The sequence below is a fragment of the Lissotriton vulgaris genome, chromosome 3_1 (assembly GCF_964263255.1).
Source record: "Lissotriton vulgaris chromosome 3_1, aLisVul1.2, whole genome shotgun sequence".
Classification (NCBI taxonomy): Eukaryota; Metazoa; Chordata; class Amphibia; order Caudata; family Salamandridae; genus Lissotriton; species Lissotriton vulgaris.
Genome location: NC_141689.1, coordinates 977,453,567 through 977,468,088, shown reverse-complemented (window position 1 = coordinate 977,468,088; position 14,522 = coordinate 977,453,567). Strand labels below are relative to the sequence as shown.

Below are 14,522 nucleotides of genomic sequence, written 5' to 3'. Positions count from 1 at the left end.
ACAGGGCCATACTGTTACAGCAAAGGGACTATTATTATCTGGGGGAAAAGCAGTGGTGCCAGAATTTGCAGACCTACAATCTTTGAAACCCTACTTGGGGAAGATGCTCGCAATTGTTTAGATAGAAAAGTTTAACCAAGTTACTATAAGAAAATAAAATTTAAAGTTATTCAGTCGGTTTATTCTGTTTGGAAAAAATTTTGACGGTGGTTCGGCATATCAAATATCAATGCCCACACCCCTCTGCTGTCGTATGGTCTTTTGCCCTCAACTTTTCAGGACTCAATCACTTTCAGTTGGGGTAATCTAGGAATTATTGTACTGGGTGATTTTTTCACCAAAGGCCAATTTCCTTCTTTTTCTGACTTCCAAGACAAATATGAGCTCCCTACCAGGCATTCTTTTAAGTTCTTACAATTAGGAGCTACTTGCTGAAGCATGCAACATCTGGAGTAGATAAGTTTGTGAAAATTCCTTTGGTGGGGATCATAGAGAAAAGATCTAGGATTGGGTTAATATATCAAACACTTATCTCTGACCTGCCCAATGATCTAATCATTCAAAATGATAAGTGGGATAGGAAATTTGGACAAGAAGGTACTGATTTGGCAGTTTCTCTGGATCTTGCCAACCAGACTTTAATAACTGGTAGTCTGAGGCCCCAACATTAGATGTCAGCCGTTGATTTATATTATACTCCTGGGAAAATCTCGAAATGGTCTAGTAACTGTGGGAATTCGTGCAGTAGATGTGGTACCTTGGCTGCTGACATGATCTACATGTTTTTTTCCTGCTCCAAACTGGCCAAATATATTCAAGATATTGCATCTTTTCTTGTCCAGATTACTGGAAAAGCTTTGATGCTAACACCCACCTTAGTGATCTTGGGGGTCGACCAGAAGCAAAATTTGGCAGTGCGGAGCAAAACCGAAGAAGGCTTTTTGTTCATTGCTATGTCTATTTTTAGAGCGGGTATTACTTCCCAATGGATCAGTCCTGACTCCCCTACATTTATAAATTGGAGGGCCCGGCTGCTGGCTATATACAACATGGAATCAGCAGTGTATAGACTAAAAGGACGTAGAAGACGTGAAATAGGTCGGAAAATGTGGGCCCCGATTACGGATTGGATAGGATGAATTTTCCTTCTTTTGTCCTTTTTGTTTTTTCGGTTTTTTTTTCTTACTATTTGTATTTCTTCCTCATGATATTTGAGATAGCCCTTCCTTTATATTCCTTGCTTTATTCTTTGCTTCTTCTTCCTGGGCTATGTTGTGTTAAATTTGTTGATAACTTTAAACTATGTTTTTGCCATAAATTCCGTATGTAAAAGGCATTTAAAAAAAAGAAAAAATAGAATTTATTAATAAATCTATTACACTGATTATTTCAATTTGGAAATATTAAAGGCAGCCACCTAAGAAAATTGTGACAAATCATTATTGGGCTGCTGAAGCTATCATTTACCCAGTGTCCTACAATGAGATCCAAGAATGCTCAATTTGTTGAATGTTCCATCCACACTTAATCTGAAAATCGCTTGAATAGCATGCTTTACTCAAATTAATGAAAATAAGAATAGAAATCCAAAGTAATTGAGAGAAATGTGAATAAAGATACTGTAATACAAACATATGGCCAAAAAATACTATATTTTTAACCAGCAAGATCATTTGGGGCATTATCATACAACATTAGTTTCTTTTTTCAAAAAACTATTTCCCATCCCCAAACAATAGACAATACATGCATTTGAATGACATTTTAAGAACAGCAAGTATGATTCCTTAAATACTGCAGATTAAAAATGTATCTGACAAAACCCCCTCAATATACAGGTCTAATAAAGGTTGCACAGAACGCTGGAATTCCCAGCAACACGTGTCTTGTAGCATCCTTGGAGAAAAAAGTAACACTCTCTACAATCAGATTGGTCCGTCTTTTTTCAAGAGTACTATTTAGGGGTTGATTTTTTATTTTTTAGAAAAATGCATTTGGAAGCCAATGTAGTCCCCAATCACATTAAGGACAAAGCGAACAAGGAGATTTGTATCTCTATGCTTGGAGACAGAATGCAAATTGTTTTCTAAATTTGATGTGCTTCAAAACGGATTGTAGTAGTGTAGTATTTGTGAGGCATCCACCCTGCCTATATGGAAAGACAACTGCAAGAACGGTTTGCTTTTGCCTTAGTGTGACATCAATATGGGGATTTTTCAAATGGTGTAAAGAAATCTGCCAAAAAAATCTGACAGACAGGAGTCAAATATCTTACATGTTGAAGAATTCAGGTGTAAACGTCAAAAATGCAGAGATGTATTTTAACTGCATCAATGTCAGTCTTCCATTCCCAACTTGACTAGACCAGTATGCTTAAGTCAGGAGTCCTTGTGGTAGTATTTCATTTAATTCCTAATGTTTAACTGGAAGGCAGGTCTTTGGTAGGCCATGATGCACCTTAAAATATTTCTTTAAATGCCTTTGATGCTAATTGATATGCTAAAGTGTTTGACAGCCCTTAGTGTGGGCATCAGTAACAGCAGCAGATAATTAAGTATTTGACTACACTTTACCTTCCAATGTTAAAAATTTCATTCTGTTCAACAATTTCATTCTAACGTGAGAGAATGCAGAACACCTGTTCAGGATCAATAACCTGTGAACTGTAAAGAGTTTTTGCATCTCACAAATAAAGGCTTCAGGATACAGCGCATTCCTCCACAAACTAAGTAGTCAAATTCTGACTGATAGAGCATTCGGCACAAGGAGTCTTCTTCTCCCCAACTGAATTTAAAAAAACAGCAAAAACCCAGAAGAATAACTGAAACAAAGCTCATATGACACAGAATGACTTAAAAAATTACAGTTCATACAAAGTCACAATCAAAATAATTTGAATTATAAAAAGTAAACTGCCCTTGTAACTGCATTACACATTTGTGTCAGGACACTGATAGTTAACTTGTTAAAAAAAGGCAAGTTCAAGGTGTTTTCTTTTTTAGCACTAACATTACTGCTCTCTTGTGCTAGTGAACATCTAGTATACACCGACTCCCCAGTCTTTTTATGACATTCAATTAAACACATAGTTTTGGCAAAGTTAAAAATAAAGTTTTTTGCCTTCCGCTTTAGGAATGAGGCACAAACTTCTGGAATTGACTCTGTAAGGCATAGTAAAGAAAAAAATCACCAATTTACAAATATTCTGTGATACATTCTCAGCGGGAACGGCTGTGCCATTTAAAAGGGAAAGTCATTTTGTAAACTGGGACTCCACAATAGGACACTGGACGATCATATGTTGTATGTAAAAATTATATTTGTATCCTCTTTAGTTTAACACCCCCCAATCCCCCCCTTACACCCGGTCGTTTAAAATTTGCCTCAAGAGGCACAAGTAGCTTAATGGCAACATTCACTAAATGTTGCTATTACAAGATTAGTAACTAAGAAACTTTAGTTAATATCCACGCTCCCAAAACTGTCACAAATTTGTGTGGGATGGAGATCTGTTTTTCCGATACAGAATAAAACCATGTTCTGTCTCATAAAATTAGAAAACCTGACAGGATTTCTGCACTTGATACAATGGCTGTGGTGCTTCAGGCAGCACTAAATATTCTTTGTTGCCAATGTTTCGTGATATTATCCAAATGTTCAAAAGAATGGTGACAGTTTTGACAATTTAACACATGTGCGGTGTACTCTAAAGCTGACATGTATAGCACTCAACAGTTCGTGGCTTATAAAGTACACTGTTAATTGCGTAGTTTAGAGAAGCTGAGGACGTGCAAATGGCTAAATAGGCTTTCTTTTCTGTTGGGGTCGTTTTACACTTACAAAGTCATCAAGGATACTAAGTTATATTGTGAACCCACAGAGAATGTAATTTACAAAAAGCTGACAACCCATTGGATTTCAGGATAATAATGTATAAAAGCAGATTTTTACTGTAGCGCGAAAATTGAGCTCCTGAGTCTTAGACACAGAAGCCTTTAGACCTTCTTTACAATTTACCTCGACTCGGGAATGCAAATGATTTTGTAGAGTATGATGCTAGTACCATTCTGTACAAAAGTCAATTGGATTTATTTTCAAAAAAAAAATCGGTCCCTAGTCAGAAATAAACTGACAAACTTTACATTCTCCTCTTTTAAAAAGTAAATAAAATAATATTGTTCAAATTGTGAATTAGCTATGAGACATACATTACAATTACATAGATACATTTCATCAATACAGCACATTCAAGTTGCCCAAAAAATGTATGATTACAAAGCCAATAAGGATGCTGCCATATATATAGAAAGATGTATGTACAATGATATCATTCATAAACTGAACTATACCTACAACCAGGTTTTTTTTAACCTTTGTTACGTTAAATTACAGGTGTATTCCCAATGGAGTGAAAATTCAGTTGATTGGGTTTTTATTTCGAGAAAGGGTGGAAATTAGTAGGACAAATAAGGATGGAAAACATTTTATCAGTATGCATTTGTTTACTTTGGTATTTAACCAACAAATCATCGTTCTTCACCTCTTTCTCTATGTCACTCAATAACACCGATATCTTCAGCTCTCTGGACAATAAATTCGATTCGCACCAGTTAGAAGAATCATTTACACGGCCCTTACAGGCTTGATTGCTACACAACTTGAATTGCAATCCTCTCGTGTGAAAAAGGGGGAAACATTTTCAAGCCTAGTTTCAAAACAGACATATCAACGTGTGCTTTAACTCATTTCTATAAACCGTGTAGTAAGATGTTTTTAAAACGTCTGATTCTTCAACAATACTGAACACTGAAACTCATAAAAAATGCCAAAGAGTAGTCAGTAAAAAGCCATGGAAAGCAGCCTAACATGATTGGTCAGCAACTACAGTGAGAAAGGTTCTCAAGAATGAAAACTCATCAGTTCTCTGAACTGTAATTGCATATACCTCAATAATACCACAAAGTGTTCTCCGTATCCATCTGTGGAGTGACGGAAAGAGTCAAGCTTCCTTCCACTCATTTCGGAGTCTGGTGCGCCCAGTAGCAAATTCTCTTACAGCGCCAATTTTTTGGCATGGATAATTGATCACTTGCTTTGAAAAAGCAAAGAATCCCGTGACCCAGACACAATCCTTAGTTTCAACTCAGTTGTGTCATCTTATCAGCCCACAAGCAGTCAATTTGGCATTTCAATCAGATACAACAATGCAAGCCTCAAGATTTTCCGTAAAAGCCTGATTAAGAATAATGAAATTGTGAAATAAAATTCGTAATCCAAAATATAATACATCTCCCCTAGTTGAAGAGCAAAAAGTATACAATAAAACAACTTGTGTCTGGCACTAGGGATTGTGTAGTGCTGATGGTATATATGTGTTAGGCTTCTGCAACTTAAAATAAATCATACAAAATGGCACTTGAAAATGGGAATTCAACCAAACAGGTCACCCATTTATGCCTTTGCATCTTTTCCTTCTGCTACAGGTATGTGTTAACTGCCTTCTATGCATATGGCTAGATAACCCAATTATGGCTAAAGATAAACTCCATATACAGTGATCTATTGCTTGATGAGCTCCCATTGGCTTAAAACAAAGTGTCAAAGACAGTGCCAAAATTAGATGTGCTTTATACATAATAATTTAAAAATCACAGTATCAATATGTCTTATCCTTCAGAAAAAAGACATAAATTAGAACAGCTGATGGCGTGATGTATACTGGAACTAAATTATGCCTAACTTTACTACACTAGAGAAAGACAGTCTAAAAAGGTATCTCTTAAGAAAAGGAGAACTAAAAGGTTTGTATGGAGTTGACAACGGTGAGACTGGGATAACCCAACTAGATTTTACCTCAGTAGCCAAAGAAATATTCACCATTACCCTGCCCTTGTAAGTGTACCACTAAGAGTTCCAAACACATTGTGTCACAAGGTTTCGTTTAAAAACAACTTAAAAAGAAAATCAGGAACTGTGCTGCAGCGAAGGTTCTCCAGCATATTTTGTTTTCCTCTATATAGTTTTAAATAAGATGATATTTACTACAAACTCTGTGAACACTTACAGAGTCCAGGACGGCAATAAATTAGTATTATGCAAATCGCTTTTCACAGATAATACAGTCCCTCTTGTATTTTCTTCAATGGCCCGAAAGGGGAAGGGAGGTTGAAATAGGCACAGTTAGACTAGGTTGTATTCCTTCAGATTTAACTGTAAGATAGTGTCCTTGACGGCTGCAAAGACAAAGCGGATGTTCTCTGTGTCTGTGGCACACGTGAAATGGGAATAGATGATTTTGTCGCTGTCGGGGTTCAGGTCCACAAACATTTTCAGGATGAATTCTCTTGCTGCTTGTGCATCACGCTGTGGTCCTTGTTTTGTAGAAAAAAAGAAGAGAAAAGAAAGAGCATTAAGGGGAGCTTTCTGCAATGTTCTTATTATAGCACACATTTCCCCATATGAAAATGTTAAGATGGAAAAAGCAACAAGAGATCTAATACCCAACCATATGCACCTGAATAGACTTCAATTTGAGGTAGTCTTAGAGGAATATTTTCGAAAGGCTGTAGGGGCTTACTCATTCAGATCCTAACGGGAAGTCCTACATAGTCAGTTTGAAGAACAGTGTTATCAATGGATACAATGTTCTTGTTCCTTAGCCATTTGGTAGCCTTTGTGCTGCTACATAGGCATGCAAAACTACACAATAAACAAGCATTTGCAATGCAATAGGTCTCGTATTAGGAAAGTTTGAGCTATTGGTATTGTAAATGAAATTTTTTTTATTTAGGTTTTGTTTTTTAAAATAGCGAAATTAATAGCTTTGTCATTTACCATGCCAATAGTTATAACTTTCGCAAATGTGACACTATAGCATTTGTAATGCAATATGTGTTGTATTTACGTGACTTACATGTATTGATATTACAAAAAACAATGGTTTATAATTTTTTTTAATAATTAATACTTATATAAAAGTTATTGTAATTTATAATGGCAATAGCTTAAACTTTTGTAATTAACATTTGTGAAGATTATGGTCAGTGTATTTTATTGTGACGAAAATCCAAGAACATATGTCAAATATTAACATCTTTTTCTTACATTTGTAATAAAGCTTGAAACATTGAGATAACACATTTGAACCAGTTGTTGTTGAATGGCTGCACAGATTGATGCTGTGGTGGAGCTCAGTGATGCTGTGGTGCCACAGAGTGATGCTGTGGTGGTGCTGAGTGATGCTGTATGCTATGCTATGTTTTGTTTTGCTATCCTATGTTTTGTTTTGTTATGCTATGCTATGCTGTTTTGTTATGCTATGCTTTGTTTTGTTATGCTATGCTATGTTTTGCTATGTTATGCTATGCTATGTTTTGTTATGCTATGCTTTGTTATGCTATGTTTTGCTCTGCTATGCTTTATGCTATGCTATGTTTTGTTGTGTTTTATTATGCTATGCTTTGTTTTGCTATGCTATGATTCGTTATGCTATGCTATGTTTTGCTGTGTTTGGTATGCTATGCTGTGTTTTGCTATGCTAGTACATGTTTTGTTAAGCCATGCTATATTTTGTTGTGTTTTGTTATGCTATGCTATGTTTTGTTGTGTTTTGCTAGGCTATGCTTTGTTATGAGATGTTTTGTTATGCTTTGTGATGCCATGCTTTGTTTTTGTATGCTATGTTTTGTTATGCTATGCTTTGTTATGCTATGTTTTGTTATGCTATGTTGTGTTATGCTATGCTAAGCTTTGTTTTGTTATGCTATGCTATATTGTGTTTTGTTATGCTATGCTATGCTTTGTTGTGTTTTGTTATGCTATGCTATGTTTTGTTATGTATGCTATGGTTTGTTGTGTTTTGCTATGCTTTGTTTTGCTATGCTTTGTTATGCTATGCTTTGTTATGCTACGCTTTGTTATGCTATGCTTTGTTATGCTATGCTAGGTTTTGTTTTGCAATGCTATGCTATGTTATACTATTCTATGTTTTGTTTTGCTATGCTTTGTTATGCTATGTTTTGTTATGCTATGGTATGTTTTGTTGTGTTGTTTGTTATGCTATGCTTTATTATGCTATGCTATGTTTTCCTATCCTATGCTTTGTTTTGTTATGCTATGCTATGTTTTGTTATGCTATGCTGGTGAGGGTGAGTGAGGGTGGGTGGGGGTGGGTGAGTGGGTGAGGGTGGGTGAGTGGGTGAGGGTGGGTGAGTGAGGGTGGGTGAGTGAGTGAGAGAGGGTGGGTGGGTGTGTGAGGGTGAGTGTGTTAGAGCGAGGGTGAGGGTGAGAGGGTTGTGAGGTTGTGTATCCTATGCTTTTTTTGTTATGCCATGCTATGTTTTGTTATGCTATGCTGATGAGGGTGTATGAGGGTGAGTGAGTAGGGGTGTGTGAAGGTGTGTGAGGGTGAGGGCGAGGGTGTGATGGTGTGTGAGGGTGAGAGGGTTGGGAGGGTGAGGGGGTGTGAGGGTGAGGGTGTGAGGGTGAGTGAGGGTGAGGGTGTGTGCGGGTGAGAGGGTGTGTGTGGGTGAGAGGGTGTGTGCGGGTGAGGGGGTGTGAGGGTGAGTGAGGGTGTGTGAGGGTGAGGGTGTGTGCGGGTGAGGGGGGTGAGGGTGAGGGTGTGTGAGGGTGTGAGAGGTGTGTGAGGGTGAGGGTGTGAAGTTGAGTGAGGGTGCGCAAGGGTGGGTGTGAGGGTGTGTGATGGTGAGGAGGTGTGAGGGTGAGTGAGGGGGTGAGGGTGTGTTAGGGTGGGTGAGGGTGTGTGAGGGTGAGAGAGTGAGGATGTGGGAGAGAGAGGATGTGGGAGGGTGAGAGGGTGTGAGGATGTGTGAGGGTGAGAGGGTGAGTGAGGGTGGGTGAGTGAGTGTGAGCGAGGATGGGTGAGGGTGAGTGAGGGTGAGTGAGGGTGAGTGAGGGTGTGTGAGGGTGAGTGAGGGTGAGTGAGGGTGTGTGAGGGTGAGGGTGTGTGAGGGGTGAGGGTGTGTGAGGGTGAGTGAGGGTGTGTGAGGGTGAAAGGGTGTCTGAGGTGAGAGGGTGTGTGAGGGGGTGTGATGGGGAGTCTGCAAAGAAACAGCAAATACCTACAAAACGTACCATTTCTAAATAACAGTTTAGATAAAGGTTGCTCTCCCACACATAAAAAATAACCACACCACCCGAACCAGCTTTAGTATTAACTGCAGACATTTGATTTACAAATGGCCACTGAAGCGTCCCTTTATCAGCGCAGCTCAGTCTGCAGCACACATCACGTTTGCACCTACACGCTGGCCTGCCGCTTTTCACAAAATCGCTTTTCTTGGCACTAAAAGGAGGACATATTGTAGGGTGGAGGGAGTGACTGATGGGCTGAGAGCCCCTCCCTGCGAGGAGGAACCAGACCTTCAGCTATTGCAGAAATGCGGTAGTAAATGCAGCACTCACTGCTATGGAGCCCGGCATTGCTTTCCCGCAGATCGCTCGCGGTGCACACGTCCATTTTGGACGTTCTGTTTTTGAAGAAATGTATAAGGCACTGCCGCTCACTTAATGTCAGAACACACCAAAGAAAAAGAATACAATTAGATGGGGTAATACAGGCGAGGCCCCTGGAAGTGGAATGGTGTCATGTCAACATGGACACAGTCAAAGTGTTGGCGAGTCGCACGTTTTTTTTTTTTTGTTAGTTATTTATTTTGTTATCTTAACTAAGGCCGACAATTCAAAGTAGAATGGTTTTCGGTTATTCTCACAAGAAATGCAAATGCTACTTACCAGTATGCATCTGTTCTTGGCATGTAGGGCTGCTGACATTCATATCTGTGCATAGATCGCCGCCTAGTGTTGGGTCCGGATGATTGCACATTGTTGTCCTGGAAGAGTCTTCGAAGTATCACGAGATAGGTGGCTCCTCCCCTGGACTACAGTGCGCATGGGCATCGCCTCCATCCCCAGATTGTTTTTAGCCATTGGCAGAGATGGAGTGAAGTATGTGAGTGATGACCATGCTATGAGCATATATATATACATATGAATGAATACTGCAGCTGCTACAGGCACCGGGGAGGAGGGTGGGCGATATGAATGTCAGCAGCCCTACATGCCAAGAACAGATGCATACTGGTAAGTAGCATTTGCAGTTCGAGGCATGTGGGCTGCTGAATTCATATCTGTGCATAGAATACATAGCAGTCCCTCCATTAGCGGCGGCCGCCCGTGCCAGCTGCAGCAGTCTGAAAAAGTGTTTTGAGAACAGCCTGACCAACAGCTGCCTGCTGTTTGGAATGCACGTCTACACAGTAGTGTTTAGTGAAAGTATGTGTGGTAGACCATGTGGCTGCTCTACAGATATCTTCTAAGGGAATGTTACCTAGGAAAGCCATAGAGGCCCCCAACTTCCTGGTGGAGTGGGCCCTTGGTGGGATAGTGAGAGTGCGCTTAGCTTTAGCGTAACAGATCTGAATGCATTTCACTATCCACCTAGCGATCCCAGCTTTGGAGATAGCGTTTCCCTTGTGGTGTGGGCAAAAGCAACAAAAAGCTGTTTGGTTTTGCGAAAATCTTTCGTCCTGTCTACATAGTACATCAAGGCTCTCTTAACATCAAGGGTGTGGAGCATCCGCTCCGCCAGCGTCTCTGGGTTTTGGAAAAACACCGGCAACTCAATTGTCTGGTTTATATGGAATTGAGATACAACCTTGGGTAAGAATTTAGGGTTCGTACGGAGCACAACCCGGTTAGCATGTACCTGGAAGAAAGGTTCTTGGATGGTGAGCGCCTGCAGCTCGCTAACCCTCCGTAGCGATGTAATTGCTACTAAGAACGCAACCTTCCAAGTTAGAAACTGAAGCTCACAAGAGTGCAGTGGCTCGAAGGGAGGACCCATCAGCCTTGTAAGAACCACATTGAGGTTCCATTCTGGAGCTGGTCGGGTCCTTGGTGGGATGACTCTTTTGAGTCCTTCCAGAAAGGCCTTGATAGCAGGGACCTTAAAGAGTGACAGGTGTTGCCTATTCTGGAGGTATGCTGCCATAGCAGACAGGTGAATGCGGATGGAAGAGTACGCCAGATTGCATTGATACAGGTGGAACAGGTAACAAATGATGTTTTGAATGGAAGCATCTAGCGGGTCAATATCGTGGTTAACACAGTAGATGACAAACCTCTTCCATTTAGCCGCATAACAAGCTCTAGTAGTGGGCTTCCTTGCCTCCCGAATGATGTCCATGCAATCGGGAGGAAGATTGAGGTAGCCAAACTCTAGGACTTCAGGAGCCAGATCGCCAGGTTGAGCTGTTGCGGATCTGGGTGCTGAATGTCGCCATGGCTCTGCGTCAGAAGGCTGGGAGTGAGATGAAGCCTTTGATGCGGTACCACGGAGAGTTCCAGAAACGTGGTGTACCATGGTTGGCGAGCCCACGTTGGAGCAACCAGGATGAGCGTCATCGAGTGCTGCCTGAGCTTGCGTGCCACCAGCGGTATCAGAGGTGCTGGAGGAAAAGCGTACGCAAATCTGCCTGACCAGTTCATCCACATCGCATTGCCCTGTGATTGCGGGTGTGGGAACCTGGCGGCGAAGCTTTGGCATTTTGCGTTCTCCTTTGTGGCGAACAGGTCTATCTCTGGATGACCCCACTTTTGGAAGTACGGTTGGAGTACTGATGGATGTATCTCCCACTCGTGCATTTGATGGCTGTGCCTGCTGAGCAGATCCGCCATCTGATTGTCCTTGCCCGGGAGATGCTCTGCCATGAGGAAGATGTTCCTCTGAATGGCCCACTTCCACATGCTCTGAGTCAGATGAGACAGCTGCGGAGAGTGTGTGCCTCCCTGCTTCTGAATGTAGTACATGGCCGTCATGTTGTCCGTCCGGATCAACACGACTTTGTTGCACAGATGTACTTTGAACGCCTTTAAGGCCATGAAGATTGCCATCAGTTCCAACACATTGATGTGCATCTTCCTTTGCTGTAGTGTCCAGAGTCCCTGCACTGTGTACTGGAGTACATGCGCTCCCCATCCCTGGAGAGAGGCGTCCGTTGTCAGGATAATCTGTGGCACAGGCTCTTGGAATGGTCGGCCCTTGCAAAGGTTTTGTGGATTCCACCAATGCAGAGAGTTGTATGCCCGACCGCTCACCAACACTAGGTCTGTCAGTTGCCCATGAGCCTGAGTCCACTGACGTGCATGGCACTCCTGAAGCGGACGCATATGTAGTCTCGCGTGCGGGACAATGGAGATGCAGGAGGCCATCATGCCTATCAACTGCATGAACACCTTCGCTGGAAGCGAGTGCTGAGGTCTGAACCGCTGGATCAGCGCCTGGATACTGGCGATTCTCACTGAATTTGGCTGCGCAGTGGCTGCCAGAGTGTTGATTGTCGCGCCCAGATACTGTCGCACGTGGGCGGGCTGGAGATGGGACTTTGGGTAGTTCAGAGAGAATCCCAGATCGTGCAGGAGATGAATGGTGCGTGACACATGGTCGACGCACTGTCGTTCTGTCTTTGCCTGAATGAGCCAGTCGTCCAAGTAGGGGTAGACGTGGACGTTCTGGCGACGGAGATGCGCCGCCACAGTCGCTAGGCACTTTGTAAATACCCTTGGCGCCGTGGTGACCCCAAACGGCAGAACCCTGAACTGGTAATGCTGGTCTTGAATCGTGAATCTGAGATACTTCCTGTGGGAAGGATGCAGGGGGATATGAAAATAAGCATCTTTCAGATCCAGCGTAGCCAGGAAGTCCCCCTGCTGAAGCAGGGGGAGCACTTGCTGTAACGTGAGCATATGGAAGTGCTCCGAGAGAATGTACCAGTTTAGGGGCCTGCGGTCCAGGATGGGCCTGAGGGATCCGTCCTTTTTGGGGATCAGAAAATACAGGGAGTAAACCCCTGTTCCCCGCTCTTGCAATGGAACGAGCTCTATCGCCCCTTTTTGCAGCATGACTAGAACTTCTTGCTGCAACAAGGTCAAGTGCTCGCCGGACATAGGACGGCTCCTTGGGGGTATGTTTGGTGGAATGGAAGTAAGTTCCAGACAGTAACCGTACTGGATAAGAGACTTGACCCACCTGTCCGTGGTGATGGATTTCCACGCTGGCAGGAACTGCTGGAGTCTCCCCCGACCGGTGTTGTATGGTCGGGGGGCAGTGACAAGACGTCACTGCTTGTTGGCGGTGGTGGACCTGGAGCTGTTGTTTCCACGTCCCCTGCCCTTGACGTTATTGCCTCTGTAGCCACCTGTACACTTGTTGTTGTACGAGGTTTGGGTGTTACTTTTGTAATACTGTGTGGACTGCGATGCCTGACCCCTTGAGGTGCCTCTGGAATTGGAGCGGCGAAAGGAACCACCCCGAAACTGCTGATTTTGGAGGGCCCCCATAGACTTGGCAGTTTCCGTATCTTTTTTCATTTTTTCCAGTGTCGCATCCACCTCAGGGCCAAACAGGTGGTCAGGATTAACTGTTTGATTCAGTATTGTAGTTTGAATGTCGGGTTTGAACCCTGAAATTCTAAGCCAGGCATGCCGTCTAAGCAACACACTGGTATTGATCGCCCTGGAGGCTGTATCTGCCACATCCAGTGCACATTTTATGGATGCATTCGTAATGAGCATTCCTTCCTGAATCAGCATTTCTCCTGCCTCCTTGTACTGGTCAGGCAAGTGTTGCAGTAGTGATTCTAAGGTGTCATAATGAGCCCTATCATAGCGTGCAAGTAGGGCCTGTGTGTTAGATATTCTCCAAATATTAGCTGCCTGTGCAGCAATTCGTTTGCCTGAGGCCTCAAAGATCTTGGACTCTTTGTCTGGGGGAGGAGCGTCACCAGTGGTCTGCGAGTGCGCCCTCTTCCGAGCGTTGGAAACAACCAACGAGTCCAATGGCAAGTGTCCCTTGATGTATGTTGGATCCGAGGGCGCTGCCTTATATTTCCTGTCAATGCGAGGGTTGACGACACGCGCTCGGGTGGGCTCCTTGAAGACCTCCGTTGCGTGTTTAAGCACCCCTTTAAGCATCAGCAGCGTTTTGACCGACTTTTCAGCCACTGAGAAAGTGTCAAATAAGAAGTCCACATCCACGGGGTCCGAGTGCAGCTCGACGTCGTGGTTAGCCGCAGCTCTCTCGATCAGAGCGTTGAAGGCCGCCGAGTCCTCCGTCGGTGACGTTTTGGCCGCAAAAAGTTGCGCGTCCTGGCCCGACTGCGGGTCCTCTGGGTCGCCTCCGGCCGACCAAGGTTCGTGCTCCTCCTCCGGATCCGAGTACGCCGGATAGTTGTACTCGGCGTCTTCCTCGTCCGCATCGCCTGCGGCGGAATGCGTTGGCGAGTGTCCCAGGGCTTGTGGAGACATAGGTTTGACCAGAGCCGAAGATTCCGCAGAGTGCCTTTTATTTTTGAGAGGGATCCGAAAGTGTTCCAACACCGGCTCCGTAGTGATTTTCCTCTTGAGGAGAGACAGTTTCCCGGTGTTGGCGTCGATGATTACCTCACGACGTTCCTCTTCAGCAAGCGGCTGGAGCCGAAGCTTCGACACCACCAAGGCAGCTT

At 43.1% G+C, this 14,522-nt stretch overlaps 1 protein-coding gene across 1 annotated transcript in view; it reads right to left on the bottom strand.

Moving 5' to 3' along the window:
- Window positions 1–1,633: 1,633 nt before the first annotated feature.
- LOC147727284 (guanine nucleotide-binding protein G(q) subunit alpha) overlaps window positions 1,634–14,522 on the bottom strand; it is a 421,615-nt gene continuing 408,726 nt past the window's right edge. The window contains exon 7 of the mRNA XM_086961340.1: window positions 1,634–6,371. Coding sequence (XP_086817466.1) covers window positions 6,181–6,371 — 191 coding nt within the window. The 3' untranslated portion in view covers window positions 1,634–6,180. The remainder of the gene's footprint in view (window positions 6,372–14,522) is intronic.